Genomic DNA, 15,309 nt, shown 5'->3' with positions numbered 1-15,309 from the left:
TTATCTTAATTATCCGTCTTAAATTAGTAAATTAATATAATATTAAAAGTCATGAATATAATAAATAACTAAATAAAGTATTTTATTAATTAAATGAGATGAGTATTTCCTCGTGGAGAGAGAATTTACTTTTTACTCTCCACTTACACACGGCATTAAGGTTTACGGCACCGGGCCCTAAAGCACACACCGGAAGTAGTCGCAGTCGCTGTCTTAGTCGAAATTCGGGTCTGGATTTTCGATGCAGTGCGTTTAGCGATTTTTTGTTGGTCCGTGAGTTGGTGTTTGCTCTGTCACTTTTGGTGTTTCATGGATTCTCTTCACTGTCTTTTTTATATTCTCGGTCTTGTCTTCTCCCTCGTATATGGAATCAAAATTCTGAGAATCACTGCAAAACCCATCAAGACAAGCAACCTTATTGTCCTCCCCAGATCAAAACCCAGAAAGCGTTTATTTGCTCGTTGAGGAAAAAAGGTAGTTTTTCGCAAAGGGTTTGTTGTTTTGTGCAGAGAAAATCTGTATTTTCTTTTGCAGCAGAAAAAATGGTGAGTCTTTTTTCGAGATTCTCTGGGGGCAGAACCGGTCTTCGAAGATCGCAGAGTGCGATTGTAAGCAAAATTTCTCTGTTCTTTATTTATTTTTAGATGACAACAACATAAAGGAGCCATTTTTTTTTGCTTGTATTCTAAAAAAAGTCTGTTCGTTTGGTGCAATTAGATGTCTTTCATCTCAACTTCTTGCTTGAAGATATTTGTTTCGTTCGTGATCACTTTACAGTTGCATTTTTTTGTACTCTTTTTGTTTATTTATAAAATTGTCCCTGTCTGTCATCATCATTCTTCAACTCATAATGATCGTGTGCCCGTTTGTCCATCTTCGGCTGATTCCGCAGCTCCAGGTACTTGTATCTGTTTTCAATTAAATGTATGGGATAATTTCCTTCTTAAATACATTTCAGACCTTATTTTATTTCCTTCTTCTATTTTCAGTAGAGCTTTGTCTGAAAAATGTTAAGTGTTTTTGGACACTGAAGGTTGTATTTCCGTAGTTTTTCAATTTCTATCTGCCTTTCAGTATAGTGTCGTGTTTTGAATCTTTCGTTTCTTCTTTAAGTAGAACGAAAGATCTCTCATCTTTCACTTTTCTTTCTTTTGATGGTGGTCGATTTCAAAACTAGCAAGCATAAATATTTCTGCTGTGTATGCCTATCTGTCTATTTAAAACCAGTGCCTCTGTTTGTCATTATATGAGGTTGCAGTCAAATTGCTGTCAACCGTCTGCAGTTACAATGCTGACTGAAGTTCTGATTTTGTGTGATTTTAATGTTTCTGAATTTTCTGTAGTTTGATCTTGTCGTTTTTTTCATTCTATGTTGTTTTTGTCTTTTTAACTGTGAAAAGATTTTTTATCTGTTTTCCCTTACTTTTTCTTGTATTTAATCGGTTGTCTGGTTTAATCATCTTATGGCTCTTTACATCAAAACTAAAATTCTCATCTCATGTTGGTAATTGGGTTCTGAACCTCTTAAACTGCTCTGCAGCCTTGTAATCTATTTTCTTCTTATTAAATCGATTGCACTAGCTTTCCATTTGTATTTTGTGGCTCTTAAACTCTCGAAAAGATTGTTTGATTTGTTAATGGCTTTTTGTTCTTGAAGAGGTTACCTTTAACTGTTTGTTGTGTCTTTTATTCGTTATCAATTACAGAAATTGTCTCCTTTAAGCTTGCCTTTTTGTGCCATCGAAAGCTTGGAAATGTTTTTGACTCTCATTCTTTGCAAGATGATATATTAGCTTTGGAAATATTCATGGCTGTGCTTATGACACAGGATGCAAGCACAGAGGCTCCACCAAATACAGAAATAGAAGGTTCTGTTTCTGTTACTACTGCGACTAACTACAGGGTTGCACTAGCTGTGGAGTTTAAGCCAGTTGAACACCCAGTGGAGCCATTTAATACTGATCAGCCCGTTACATGTCCATTACCAGAGCCTTCTATTTTGAATGTAAGGGCCAATTGTTACTTAACATAAGTTTCGTCTTTAGCTTTGAGTTCCACTATGTTTTCAAAAAGGACCATTATCTATTTAATTTTCCTTGGCAAGCTTGATTTTCGTTTACAAATTGTCCTGTTTGCTCTCAAGGAAAGCTGGGAGAGGAAATGAATTATGTAGAGAAAGTGGTTAACTTGTGAAATGTATATGTTAGGATGCATTAAATTCTTAAATTACCATTACTTTAGTGTTCTATGGTTAACTTGTCAACAATGACTGGATAGATTGGTTCCTTATATTTTCTTCCTATAAACTGGTGGGAAAATCCATAGCTGGTGAAATTGAGATTTGTTTTTTTCTCGCTTCCTGACATTTAAATGATCTGCTCGTCCTTAATACTTTTTTTTTTGTTCCTTCCTCATCTGGGTTGTGCAGGCCTAGGTTTACCTGTTCTTTATTTTCAAGGTCATACTGATCAACCACTATGATACTGTGAAATTATTGTAACAACAAGACTTGCTTTCTGTATTCATCTGCAGGTGTTGGAATACATTTGCAGGACATGCATTGATTTTTCTCTTCAAATGCTTTAATTGTTGGATTACTTTATTAACAAAGAGCTAGAACTGTGCGGCAGATTATTTAGTGAGCGTGCTTGATACATCCCTGATGACTTAGAGAATGATTCTTTAACCATGTTTTTTATTATTTCTTGTATTCAGACTAAGAAACATTTTCCCATTTCTTTCACTTTTTTTTAAAAAAAATCTATGGCCTTCTCTTCATTGGAATTCTCTACATCTCATTTGGAGGGAAACGAGCTTGGAATCACTTGCCCTATAATATACCTGTGCCCAGAGTTAATGATCCAGCTGGAAAGGAAGATTTAAATGCTGGAATCTGTCCTTGTGCATTAAAATACTTAAATTTTCTCTTGTTAAAAGCAATAGAGATGTGCTTTATCAGCCACAGAGGTTCATTTTGTGATCAGTTGGCAATGATGCATTGTTATGGTTAGATTTAGTATAAAGGCGAAAAGACCTCTTTCAATGTTTGTTTCCTACTTCCTAAAGCTCTCCTGAGTATCATCGCCCTCTACCCAAATCTTTCAGTGATCTTACGTTGAGAAATTCAAGCTTGCTTCATTGTCTAAATAAGAGCATTCTTTCTGATGTTCAGGATGGACGAATATGGAAGGAACGGCTCTCTGCAACTACAAGAAATGGGTCCAACCTGCATGTTATGAAGGAAGGGTCCGCCGTTGAACCTGAAGGCACAGCTGGGGCAAAACTTCGTGCTAGTCGTGTCTTATTACCATCATCTATCAGTGCCCCAGAGCATAATATCAGAGCTCTCCTTGAAGAATTTAGCGTCCCAATAGAATAGATATGAATGGATGATCTCTCTGCTGCTCTGTGTTATATTTTTATTTATTTTTTAATTGATCAGCTTTAACATCTTGTTAAATGGAGCAAAAAGGTTTAAGTTTATCAAACATTTAATTTTTGTTTTGTATTGAAACATATGCTGGTCAATTCAATCCCCTTTCTTTTCATGTTCCATATTGATTGATAGACAATGTACAGGCTTCATTTTCATCTTCTTTGCTACAAAACAAAAATGTTTTTGGTGGCCTAGAGGCCCTATATAAGCATTTAGCATTGCGATTAAAAGAGAGTTAAAACCATCTGAGAAGATTAAGTAATTCAGAAAGAGGGAGAATGTAGAAATCCAAGTTTATTCACAGTTTTTTGTTTTTCGTGGCAAAAATATGTTTTCCAAGACAATTTACCGGAAGGAACTGACAGGGATGACATTTGACATACGTCAGCAGCGGCTCCGATTCCAGCAAAAACGATAGCAGACAAAATAAGAAGGAATCCTTTACACATATCGAACAAATTGAGCTGCCAACTTTCTGGGTTTGTACTCCTGGGCATCTTCTGCGACGCTAATGTGTTTCCCTCGATAACCTCCATGATTCATATCCACGGTTCTCGGTCCCATGTCTGTGCAGGACTTGTTGCAGAGGCTCCACCGATTGATTTGACGTGAATGACGGACTGGGTGGAGATGAAAAGGATGAGGAAGAAAGCAAGTACTCCTTTGACAGAAGATTCTACCTGTTCCGAGCAGAAACGACAGAGTTATATATAGGGAGATAGTAATGGCTTCCTTTCGGGCGTGATAAAGGAAAATGTTAGGCACTTTGACGTCAAAGCAATTTGGATACAGCTCACAGATCACGTTAAATGATTTAATCAGCCTCTTGCTGCTTCTTTACTCCACCTTTGAAGGATAGCTGGTGAGTGGCCCTGCGCTGGAAGCTTGAAAGATTGCTCCGAGGGCATTTATTTAAACGTATTCATCGATTCCATAGGGGTGGGTGTTTACTGTTCTCCAGTGATTTGACCAGAAGAGGCGATTAAGATTAATTAGGTTAATAAGAAAAGTTGTAAGTCACCTTGTGTTAGTTCTACTACCGACCTTCAATTTTTTAGCCTAAAATTGAAATCGAGGTCGAGTTAACAAATTTTAACAGCCTAAGCTTGAGAAGAGTTCGAGTTTCAACCTCTATTTAAAAATTTAAAAATAAATAAAGATAATATTGTGATAATATTGGGATAATTGAACTGCAAAGTATCATAGAGGGGTCTAAGATTTTGTAATGAAGTTTACTAATATATAATAATCAGCTTAATAGACCTAAAAGAAAGAGCAAAACCTCCATCAATAATATTTATTCCTTTGACAAATAATAACATTATATATCGAGAGACCAAAAAGGGTGAACGATCGATTGTCTTTGAAGTTTGAGGTAAATAAGAGCAACTATCAACTAATTAAAGAGAGAATTGATGAGAGTAATTAGAGTACAAGGTATTTTTGTAAGAAAATATGCTAACAAATCAGCTCACGAGCTAACAACCCGAGCTTGGAAAATCTTGACCTTGGTTTGTTATACTTAAACGAGCCTTAATTCAAGTTGAAGTTTCAGCCATACTCAAGTAAAAACTGAACTGATCGGAACTTTGTTCTATCTTGAACTTTGGTAAATAAGAGTTATTTTTAAGGTAATTGTAAAATAAGTCTCCTTGTTTATTTAATTGATTGCCAAAAACAATCGATCGACGAATTTGCTCGTGAATCAATAAATTTGTTGACATTTCCGTTATTTTTCGCAAACAGAACTTGTGTTCGTGCAGTGAATTGATTAACGAGAGATTGTTAGAGGAGAAGTCCAGGCGAGCCGAGTGCAGACTGTTCACCACCGTTACCGTAGTAAAACGCGCCACTGCCTTCCAATTCACACCTGTCAGAGAAATCTCAGCCGTCCAACAACGTAAAGATCGAGGCAAATCGATCTGCTCCGGAGGGTTTTATCGCTCGATGTTCATTGTTCATGGGTTTCGTCGTCGCCACCAAGAGGGAAGTGTCGTGACAGAGGTAGGTGATAGTTTCCAGTTTCCACTCTCTTTTTTAACTTCTCTTTTTATCGTCTTTTAACTGTAGTTGTTTTAGTTTTTTATGCTCCAATGCGTGGAATTTACGAGTAATTTGCCTTAGTTATCTGCATGTTCGTATTTTTTTTCTGTTTTGAACTTCTAACGTTCATCTTATTGCAATATAACATATTTTTTCCCAGCAAGAGATGCGGGAAATCATCGGGCTTCGTTTCATCTAAACCTAATGTGTCCATTGTCTGCTACCCAGTATCTCGCTGTCGAACTGGTAACAAACTTCTCTCTCTTGCTCTCTTTTGCAAGAAGACGACAGACGAGAAGATATTCCACCATGTTTTGTCTTCATTTCAAGGCCTAATTTCCGTCCTCTCTTGTCCTTGTATTGTAGTGTTAGCAACTGATGGCTTCTGGTTAGTTGCTTCTGGTTAATTACTGAAAATTAGGAGGCCATTAATGCCTCCTTTCTTCTGTCAAGCTCTTAAAGCGACAGAAACCTCCTTGGCCTTGTGGGAAAAACACCTAGGAGCAGCATTGGAAGCTATGATGAATCAACTGGCCCAAAATAAAAGCAGTGAAGCCTCTTATTGTGGATTGCTCTTTTAGTTATCATAGGGAAGGAGAATTTTTGTTATCTTTATTCCTTTTGTTTCTTTCTCTTTCTTAAAGTGTCCTTGTCCTGAGTGTCAATGGAATTGAACTTCAGACTGCCACTTACAGCTTTATCCTAGTTGAATAGGCTATTCCAAGATTTAAATGAAATGTCTGGAGGACTTTACTTAATTCTGTGGAGGTGTTGATGGCCAGAGTCGAAATATTTACTTATTTAACTATTTTTAGTAGAGGACTTTTAAGTTTAGAGCAGGAGCATTATGGTATTAAAACTCGCTTGTGATTAATTTTCTGTTCTTTTCTAGGAAAAGGCACTAATTGCTGCAAGGAAAAACGAGATAGGTTTCCAGGTAGTTTCCCATTGGAGCACTAATAATATTATAATTTCTACCTACTCTAGAAACGAATCAGGAATTTTATGTCCTGCTTGTTCTGGTATACATATTTCCATGCAGGGCGCTAATGGAGTCTAAATATTATTTTATGACAACTATAGTTTTCCAAAAAAATTATCTGTTGGTTTATTCATGATTTTTTGAGAAGAAACTCCTTCCTTTTCTTCTTTAATACAAAATCTCAGTTCAAATAGCCAAAATGTCCTTATCTGTTTTTCTTTTTTCCAGTCAGAGTTTTCTGTTTGCTACTCGGATTAAATTTTTCTGAGCTACAGAAATTATTTCACTTGTCTCATTATATTGTTCTCTGTTCTCTTCTACTCCAGTCCATCCCTTTACTTTTTGGGTGGTCACTTTTCTATGCACGGTAGCCACAACAATGAAAATGATTGTAACATAAAGAATTCTTTTGTAACTTTTTATCTGGACATAATAGTATAGTGCATTATTATGCTTCATATGATTGTTCATTTCTCTAAAAATGACATGACAACAAGATTATATTTTAAGTTACTGCCAGAACCATAATGTTTAATTTTCATGCTTATGTGTTGCAAAGTTCATATTTTATGGGTTCACTTTTTATACTTCTATTGCCAAAACTTGAGATGTATTCTAAGTTCACTGGGTAGGTTTGAAACGTCGCAGTTGTTCAGAGTTAGCAGAAAACCTTTTGCTGGTTAGATCCTCTTCCTTTATTTTCTCTCAACTGGAAGCAAGTTTTGGAGTTCTTTCTGATCTACATTAGTTGCGATAGCCCAAAGCAATGGTTTCATCTACTCTGAGCTGTGGTTTGCCTGTTACCAAGGTTGGGAAATCTTCAGTGACCACAAAGACCAAGAAGTGTCAACCAGCCACTTCATGTGGTTATGCAAGATTTCTATCTAAAGATTTACTGGTTCATAGCTCTCTGTATAGAAGTGCATTTCTATCACACCAACGTGGCTTGCCATGTATGGACTGGTTGGAACAACAAACTGAAAGAATGTCACTTGGTCAAGGAATTCAATGCTTTTCCCCAGGTTCTGGAATTACAACTTATTCTGTGGGAGAAAAATTTCAACTAGATGATGTAATTGAGGCTCAACAATTTGATAGAGATATTCTCAATGCAATATTTGAAGTGGCGTGGGAAATGGAAAAGATAGAGAAAAATTCTTCTAACTGTCAAATTTTGAGGGGTTATCTCATGGCCACTCTCTTTTATGAGCCTTCAACTAGGACCAGATTGTCCTTTGAGTCGGCCATGAAAAGGTTGGGTGGAGAAGTTTTGACGACAGAAAATGCACGGGAATTTTCTTCAGCAGCAAAAGGAGAAACACTTGAAGGTCTTGCTTTAATCCTTACTTATAGGTCCTCCTACAAATTTATCTCCACTCTGTGCTTATGTGTGCTTTTGACCTGTAGATACCATAAGAACTGTCGAAGGATACTCTGATATAATTGTCATGAGGCACTTTGAAAGTGGTGCTGCCAGAAGAGCTGCATCAACAGCAGGCATTCCTGTTATTAATGCTGGGGATGGTCCAGGCCAGCACCCTACACAGGTGAGGAATTCCTGTTTGCAGGATTTCTGTTATCATTTTTTTTGTCAAGTAACAGTAAGAAACTCTTTATAGAATCCTTATTTTATATGCCGGTGGGATATTCAACTAATGATGATTGATGGCATTGGACTTGAGTTATATTTACAGGCTCTGTTGGATGTGTATACGATCGGAAGAGAGATAGGCAAATTGGATGGCATTAGTGTTGCCTTAGTGGGAGATCTGGCAAATGGCAGGACTGTTCGCTCATTAGCTTATCTGCTCGGGAAGTACCAAGATGTCAAATTCTACTTTGTGGCTCCTGATGTAGTGAAGATGAAGGTAATGTTTCTCCCAGTGTTGTGAAGATTTTGTGTTTATTGAATGTTGTGATTGCTCGAGAACTCTTGTGTTTGTGTGCTCGGTGCCCATGTACACACTCTTAATTTTTCACCTTTGGGATAACATCAAAATCCTTTAATTATTGTAGTGCCTAGTGCAAGAAAAAACTGTTATGGCTTACTTGTTATCTCATCTTTTTGAATCAATAGGATGATATCAAGGAATACCTGACATCTAAGGGAATAGAGTGGGAAGAAAGCACAGATCTGATGGAAGTGGCGGCTAAATGTGATGTTGTCTATCAAACACGTATTCAACGTGAGAGATTTGGTGAGAGGATTGATCTATACGAAGAAGCTCGTGGGAAGTACATTGTAGACTGTAAAATGTTGAATGTATTGCAGAAACATGCAGTAATTATGCATCCCCTTCCGAGGCTTGACGAGGTAAAACGGTTCAGTTTTCTCTGAGTAAATTAACATATCTGTCTTATTAAGTAATAATTCTCTTTATGTAGATAACTGTGGATGTGGATGAGGATCCAAGAGCTGCATATTTCAGGCAAGCAAAGAATGGCCTGTACATTCGAATGGCTCTTCTGAAGCTTTTACTTCTTGGCTGGTAAGGTGAAGGTCTGGTGATCTTCAACTTGAAATTTCAGTCTCCGACATGAAGATGTTCAGTTTTGTTTATTTATCAATTTTGGAGTGTGATTATGTGATTGGAATATGAAGTCGAAGTAGCAAAAGAAAGAAATCTGATGTTCAGGCTTTTTTTCTCTTGCTATTGTGTTATCTACTTGGGTAGATTGTGGATGCTCATGCATTGCTAAATCCTTTCCCATTGCCAATGAGTTCCTTTACTATTACTTCATATTATGATAGTACAATGCTTTAATATGCTGGGAAAAATGAAATTGAGTACTCCTCCATTTTTAATAAAAGAAAAATATTTTTATTTTTATTTTAAACATAAAAATTAAAATTATATTAATGTATTTAATTTAAATTTAAAATATATTTCACTGTAGTATAATTAACATACTCATTTAATTTAATGTGATTCAATAATTATTATTTGAAATTAAATTTATATAATTCATAAATTATTTCATATTTTAATAATAAAACTATTTATATGTGTTGGTATAAAGTTAGATATATTTCACTTTATTCAAATTAATGCATCGATTTAACTAAAATTAAGTTAATAAATTATATTTCAAATTTAAAATAAATTTATAAAAAAATATAAATAAATGAAAATGATTTTATATTTTTCAGTTTTTATTATTCATATAATAGTAACTTTAAGAACTATAAATAATAATATATTTTTATCCTATAAAAGATAATGTAGAAAAATATTATTATGATAATTTTAATAAATATAAATGTATATTAATTTAAATATATTACAATTTTAATAATATTCAATATTTTAAATTTAAGATAAATATATTTAAACTAATAAATGAATTTATCTAAAATACTACTTACATTTTTAAATTTCATAGCTATTTCTCATAAATGATTGATATGATTTATTACTAAGTTTTAAAATTTTAAAAGAAGTAATTTCTTAGTTAGTTTAATCAATAATATTTATTGTAATATAGAATACTTAATAATATAATAAAATGGTAATGTACTAGCTATAATGATGTTATTTATTTTAATGAATTAATATTTATGTTATTTATTAATAATATATTTTTACTATTTAGAGATATGTATAAAATTCAAAATCTTTTGGAAGTTGACATTAATCTTCGGTCAACGTTCAAAAAGCAAATATCAACCGTCGGATAGTGAAAGGACTAGTACTTGCAAACATTTCAGTGGTAGTTAACTTTTCTCGTTTTCTTCTTTGCTGAAGTTTCTTTCTCTCGTGTTGGTGGGTTTCTTCGTTGCGAGGAAGAGGAAAGTCTAGTCACACAGGTGGGCGACCGATTCCGCTTTCTTTTCTTCCCATGTTATCTTCTGTCTCTTGTGATAGTATGTGTTTTGGCATCCGATGGAATTTCTGACAATTTGGCCTGTTTCTCTGGATTTATGTTGTCATGTATTGAACCTCCAAGATTCGTTATTTGGCGATTTTGCTTTTTCTCGACAACGGATAAGCCTTTTCTGAGTTGCTCATCTCCTGGAAAAGGAGGGTGAGGACGTCCTTCACGTCTTTGCTCTTTTTTTTTTTGTTAAAATTAGGGTATGGGGAATTCCATGTAGTAAAGTTTCTTACCGAACAATGGGGAAAATCTCGCTGGATTCGAAGATATAGCTCTCGGTTTTTATAAAATCATGTATGTTTTTCCTTGAATTGCAACTATATTTATCGTATCTTTATTGAATTTTTTTCAAGAAGTTATTATTCGGAACAAAAAAATTCGTTTCTTTGAAGCAATAGTAATGTTACTGAAACAAAACTCTCATTTCAAATGACCAAATGTTCTCATTTAAATTGAAAAGTTTGATTCCTTGTTTTTTATTTTCTTCTATTGCTTTAATTGGCTAGTAATGAATTGTTCTGATAGATGTAGATCGATGTTTTTGCTACATGGAATCGACTATGTCACTTATTTATTGTGGTTATTTCATTATTTTACTTATTATTATCTATCAATGTGACTATTGAATTTTTACATCTACAGTTACTTCTGTTATGTACTCTTGCAATGTTGTTTGCTTCATTAACAGAAGAGAAACTTAATACTATAAAAAAAACTAGCTCACGCTGGTTGTAAAAGTTTCAAAATAAGTTTCATTTTCTTTTCCTCCATTATTAATTTTGATCTTTTTTTATATTCTTGAATGGTGATTTCTATGTGAGTTTCCACGTGTTTATCTTGAAATTTTAGGTCTTTAACTCTGTTTTTGTTCATCAGAGTTCTGATTTTGTCAACAATATTTATGGGCTTAATGCTTTTCTACCTTTCACATTCATTTGGTTTGTGTTCTGTTTTGTAAAATATCTTGTTCTCTCTGGAGTTGTTCTGCTGATTCAAAAAAATGTCTGGTATGTTTGTGTTTCTGTTTTAAATCTACTGTTATGTGTAGCATTTGTGGAGGTCTCTGCAATGTATTCTCCTCAGAGTGTTGCCTGTGGTTTCTTTCTTTTTAACTGGATTGCTTGAACTTACTTGGCATTCTATAGTGCCCTGGCACTAGGTGGATGACTTTAGGACAAAGTTTTCAATTTTCTCTTGGTAATGCTGCTATTTTAAGGCTGGCAATTTTGTTTGATCTCCCTCATCTACAGATATTTGGGATTCTTGGATGTATTCTCCTTTTTCTGGTACCATGTGTTCCTGAGCGGTATTACTCTAATTCTGTTCCGTGTCCATCGCTAGGCCATTTCAGCCTGCAGTGATGTGCATTGCCTGAGGCCCAGAGTTTCAGCAGTGGCCTCTGGATTTGGGTAGTGAAAGTGGGAATTTGAAGGAGAGACACTTTTTTATCAGGCTACAATACTTCCAGTTTTTCTTTCCACAAACTTTAATTACTGTTTTATGAGAAGTGAAATTTCGCATGCTTTTCTTTAATGAAAAGCAAAAGACTTTTTATTGGGAGAGGTAAAAGTGCAAAATGCTAGCCCTACAGGCCAATGGTGCAGGCTAGAACATGCAAAGATAAGATTTCAAGAACAATGGTGAACAATTGTGCTAGGAAAATTACAAGAACATGGAATTCAACAAACAACTTAAGGCCTAATAACTAAGCCAGGAAGGGCACTTTCTCTCTTGCAAGGCTGTTAGCAATGACATTGGCACTGCGTGGGGTGTGAAGCCAAGTAGAGAGGGGCTGAGCCAAATCAAAAACTTCTTCCATTTGGGCCAGCAGACTCCAAAGTGGGTTTAACATGACTCGTACACCATGATATTACTACAGATGAGTTTCCTTCCTCCTGTAGTGGCGCTAAAATTGTCATGCACTAGCAAGTACCGTTAAGGATGGCATGGTTTTCAGCAGCTAATGAATTGACATCTCCAAGGGGGGCCTGCGTGCATGAGAAAATTTCCCCCATGGTCACAGAATGTGCCACTGACACCAGCAGGCCCTGGGTTTCTCTTAGCGCTCATGTCAAAGTTAAGCTTCACCAAGCGGGAGGTTGAAAATCCAAGTAGAGATAGTCAATGGCCGTGAAGGATGAAGAGTAGCATTTGGGCCCAGTTTTCCCTGACACATGCACAAGGGAAATGAGAGAATTCGTTGTAAGTCCATGAGAGGTTGAGCCAGATAACCGTTTCCATAACTTTTGTTAAATTGGGTCCAAGGCCCATCCCAAAATGACTAACTACCTTAGGAAGCCTCTGTCCCAACTAAAAAACTCAAGATCTTTGTACTCAGTAATCCATGTGGGACTATTTTTTAACATTCCCCCTCACGTGTAGACAGTCTTTTTGTAGCTTTACAAGTGGATAATTTAAGAGTAGGCAGTTTAGGTGTAGGCCCTCTTTTGTGTCTCTACAAGTGGATAGTTTAGATGTAGGCCCTCTTTTGTGGCTCTACAAGTAGGTAGTTTAGGCGCAGGCCCACATATGAGTACCTGCTCTGATACCATGTTAAATTGGGTCCAAGGCCCATCCCAAAATGACTAGCTACCTTAGGAAACCTCTTTCTCAACTAATAAACTCAAGATCTTTGTACTCACTAATCTATGTCGGACTATTCCTTAACAACTTTAATTCAAGTCTCAGCCTTGCTATTAAAGGCCTGATGTTTGGCAACACAGCAAGGAGAATCTTCCAAAACATCTTTCTGTATTTGGGAAAGGCAGGAGAACCCATTGATGAATGAGGCAGCAAAGGTGGCAGGAAAACACATGCTGATGTTGAGAATCAACTGTTTCGTGAATGTCTAAACAGAGCCTGCAACTAGAGCTGATTGTAATTTTGCCTCTTTTGAGCTGTCAGAAGTAAGAATTATGTTTCTGATAACACACCTGCCAAAGGAGAGAGCTTTTGGAGGTCATAACGGTTTCCATATCAGACAAGTAAAAATAGAATAAAAATATTCTGAAAATTGGAATCTAAATAAACTAATCTGCCTTCTCAATTTCTTCTGTGGATTTTGTTCAGTAACAATTGTTTTCTTAAATTGCTTTTGAAGCTAAATTGTCTGGACATATATTTTCTATATTTGGTTGAGTAATGCTAAACATGTTTCTACTATGGCTTTTGCTGTGTTTTGTTTTATGGTTGAGCATGTCAGAGCATTGCTCATGAAAATGCAATTGGTTAACCTTCACATGCAACATTTTAAGTATTCTTGAAAGGGGAACTTTCTATTTGTAGATGGCCCGTACCAAGCAGACTGCTCGTAAGTCAACTGGAGGAAAGGCTCCTAGGAAGCAACTTGCTACTAAGGTTTCACTTCTCTATTCAAATTTCTTCTTGGTCCGTATGGGAACTTCATTAAGAGGAGATAAATGATCTTATTCTATGATTCTTTCAGGCAGCACGTAAGTCTGCTCCAACGACCGGAGGTGTGAAGAAGCCCCACAGATACCGTCCTGGAACTGTTGCTCTTCGGTATGTCCCTAGTTTATTTATCCTTTTTGCTAGTTTGAGCCTGTTTGATTGATGATAGAAGTAAAATTAGCTCTTTTTAACTAGCAATATAAGTCACCAACTGTTTTTACCCATTGCGTTGCAGTGAAATTCGAAAATACCAGAAGAGCACTGAGCTCCTCATCAGAAAACTGCCATTCCAGAGGCTGGTTCGTGAAATTGCTCAGGACTTCAAGGTGAGGGGTATGCATGGTTTGTTCCCGTCTTTTCTGGCTTTAGGCGGTCACTGTTCCATGAGTGTGGTTATTTTTGCTGACTTATTACATGCATCATGGCCGTTTGCAGACTGATCTGCGTTTCCAGAGCCATGCAGTCCTTGCTTTGCAGGAGGCTGCTGAGGCCTACCTGGTGGGTCTGTTTGAGGATACTAACCTCTGTGCGATCCATGCTAAGCGGGTGACGATAATGCCTAAAGATATTCAGCTGGCCAGAAGGATCCGTGGCGAGAGAGCTTGATTGCTTGATCGCTTTGTTATTCTCATCCTTCTCCTGGTTGACGTGGGACATTTTTATATTGTAAGCGCAGTGAAATTTGTTGTTGTTACTTCATGTTGATGTGCAACATTAGTTTATTTGGTGAAAAACATGCGTACATTATCTTTGACATTAATCTCGTTTTTTGTTTTTGTGGGTCATGTATGTTAACATTGTAATATACTCACGGGCTGGCTGTTTGCCAATGTTGAGCTTTTGTTATGTCATTTGCTTGTTTAAAACGTTTCCCCTATTTTTTTTTGCGTTTTGAATCCCAACGAATTTAGAGGAAAGACTGACATGCTTTGCGTTCAAGGTTGAGCATATTTAAAAAACTCAGGGGCTCATACGTTCAGATGCGTCTTTAATGTATTAACCATTGATATATATTGGGTACTACTTGATACATATTTTGAATTTTTGGCAAGGATTGTAGTATTGAAGGGGAGTGATTGTAAACCTTTTAAAAATGCTTGTTTTAGGACTTTACATGTAGTTACCGTTATGTTATAGGCAGATTTATATGACACCTAGACCATTTTTTGCAATTTCCTTCGTATCTTGTAAACAATTGGTATCTCATTAAGAAATTATAGGGACTTGTTTAGTCCCATCCATTTTCAATATGGAAAAGCTTTCAAAAATAACTACTACTGTAATTTTTAATGAAATATTTTACATGGGCAAGGTTGAATATCGAACTTAGCTTAGAATTCTCATGGAAGGAGTGCAAGGGTTTATCAAAAAAGAAAATTTTAACGCTCTGAAGGAACCTGCTATATGTGATCTTAGTCCTGATATGACTTAATTAGCACCAGAGATGGAATCCGAGTAAAATCCAACTCCGTTTTACTAATTTAGTGAACACACGCACTCCACTTTGTTTCTGTAAAAAATCCAGCTACTCGTTGATATCCCCTGTTTTCCGTCTTCTTCA

The 15,309-nt window shown here is 36.0% G+C and overlaps 3 protein-coding genes across 7 annotated transcripts; all 3 read left to right on the top strand.

Moving 5' to 3' along the window:
- Positions 1-282: 282 nt before the first annotated feature.
- LOC137957132 (uncharacterized) lies at positions 283-3,589 on the top strand. 2 transcript variants are annotated; one of them, XM_068804856.1, is made up of 3 exons: positions 283-608; positions 1,829-2,005; positions 3,173-3,589. In XM_068804856.1, exons 1-3 carry the CDS (start codon positions 543-545, stop codon positions 3,377-3,379), a joined length of 450 nt encoding a protein of 149 aa, XP_068660957.1. In that variant the 5' UTR covers positions 283-542; the 3' UTR covers positions 3,380-3,589. The 2 variants fall into 2 exon arrangements, with proteins under 2 accessions (XP_068660957.1, XP_068660958.1); XM_068804857.1 differs by lacking the exon at positions 283-608 and adding an exon at positions 651-898.
- Positions 3,590-5,270: 1,681 nt separating this feature from the next.
- LOC137955768 (aspartate carbamoyltransferase, chloroplastic-like) lies at positions 5,271-9,173 on the top strand. Of its 4 annotated transcripts, none has more exons than XM_068802883.1 (7): positions 5,271-5,440; positions 6,372-6,416; positions 7,110-7,789; positions 7,869-8,008; positions 8,156-8,329; positions 8,539-8,775; positions 8,847-9,173. In XM_068802883.1, exons 3-7 carry the CDS (start codon positions 7,228-7,230, stop codon positions 8,952-8,954), a joined length of 1,221 nt encoding a protein of 406 aa, XP_068658984.1. In that variant the 5' UTR covers positions 5,271-5,440; positions 6,372-6,416; positions 7,110-7,227; the 3' UTR covers positions 8,955-9,173. The 4 variants fall into 4 exon arrangements, with proteins under 4 accessions (XP_068658984.1, XP_068658985.1, XP_068658983.1 ...); XM_068802886.1 differs by lacking the exon at positions 5,271-5,440 and adding an exon at positions 5,660-5,725; XM_068802884.1 differs by lacking the exon at positions 6,372-6,416.
- A 996-nt stretch (positions 9,174-10,169) lies between these two features.
- Positions 10,170-14,618, top strand: LOC137955769 (histone H3.3). The gene is made up of 5 exons (XM_068802887.1): positions 10,170-10,269; positions 13,623-13,694; positions 13,783-13,859; positions 13,984-14,074; positions 14,184-14,618. Exons 2-5 carry the CDS (start codon positions 13,623-13,625, stop codon positions 14,352-14,354), a joined length of 411 nt encoding a protein of 136 aa, XP_068658988.1. The 5' UTR covers positions 10,170-10,269; the 3' UTR covers positions 14,355-14,618.
- Positions 14,619-15,309: the final 691 nt, after the last annotated feature.

Source organism: Aristolochia californica, unplaced genomic scaffold (genome assembly GCF_029961685.1).
Source record: "Aristolochia californica isolate CCGP_79_NKW_82.1479 unplaced genomic scaffold, dmAriCali1.0.hap1 SCAF_2, whole genome shotgun sequence".
Lineage (NCBI taxonomy): Eukaryota > Viridiplantae > Streptophyta > Magnoliopsida > Piperales > Aristolochiaceae > Aristolochia > Aristolochia californica.
Note: the sequence above shows the minus strand (reverse complement) of the source record. Positions and strands in the feature narration are given on the sequence as shown.

What these genes read in the sequence shown, in the direction of transcription:
- LOC137955769 (XM_068802887.1), top strand. Translation starts at nt 13,623, where the DNA reads ATGGCCCGTACCAAGCAGACTGCTCGTAAGTCAACTGGAGGAAAGGCT. An exon ending in GGAAGCAACTTGCTACTAAG is followed by an intron (nt 13,695 to 13,782) that starts GTTTCACTTCTC and finishes TGATTCTTTCAG; the next exon opens with GCAGCACGTAAGTCTGCTCC. An exon ending in CCTGGAACTGTTGCTCTTCG is followed by an intron (nt 13,860 to 13,983) that starts GTATGTCCCTAG and finishes ATTGCGTTGCAG; the next exon opens with TGAAATTCGAAAATACCAGA.
- LOC137957132 (XM_068804856.1), top strand. Translation starts at nt 543, where the DNA reads ATGGTGAGTCTTTTTTCGAGATTCTCTGGGGGCAGAACCGGTCTTCGA. An exon ending in GAAGATCGCAGAGTGCGATT is followed by an intron (nt 609 to 1,828) that starts GTAAGCAAAATT and finishes CTTATGACACAG; the next exon opens with GATGCAAGCACAGAGGCTCC. An exon ending in CAGAGCCTTCTATTTTGAAT is followed by an intron (nt 2,006 to 3,172) that starts GTAAGGGCCAAT and finishes TCTGATGTTCAG; the next exon opens with GATGGACGAATATGGAAGGA.
- LOC137955768 (XM_068802884.1), top strand. Translation starts at nt 7,228, where the DNA reads ATGGTTTCATCTACTCTGAGCTGTGGTTTGCCTGTTACCAAGGTTGGG. An exon ending in CTGATGTAGTGAAGATGAAG is followed by an intron (nt 8,330 to 8,538) that starts GTAATGTTTCTC and finishes TTGAATCAATAG; the next exon opens with GATGATATCAAGGAATACCT. An exon ending in CCCTTCCGAGGCTTGACGAG is followed by an intron (nt 8,776 to 8,846) that starts GTAAAACGGTTC and finishes CTCTTTATGTAG; the next exon opens with ATAACTGTGGATGTGGATGA.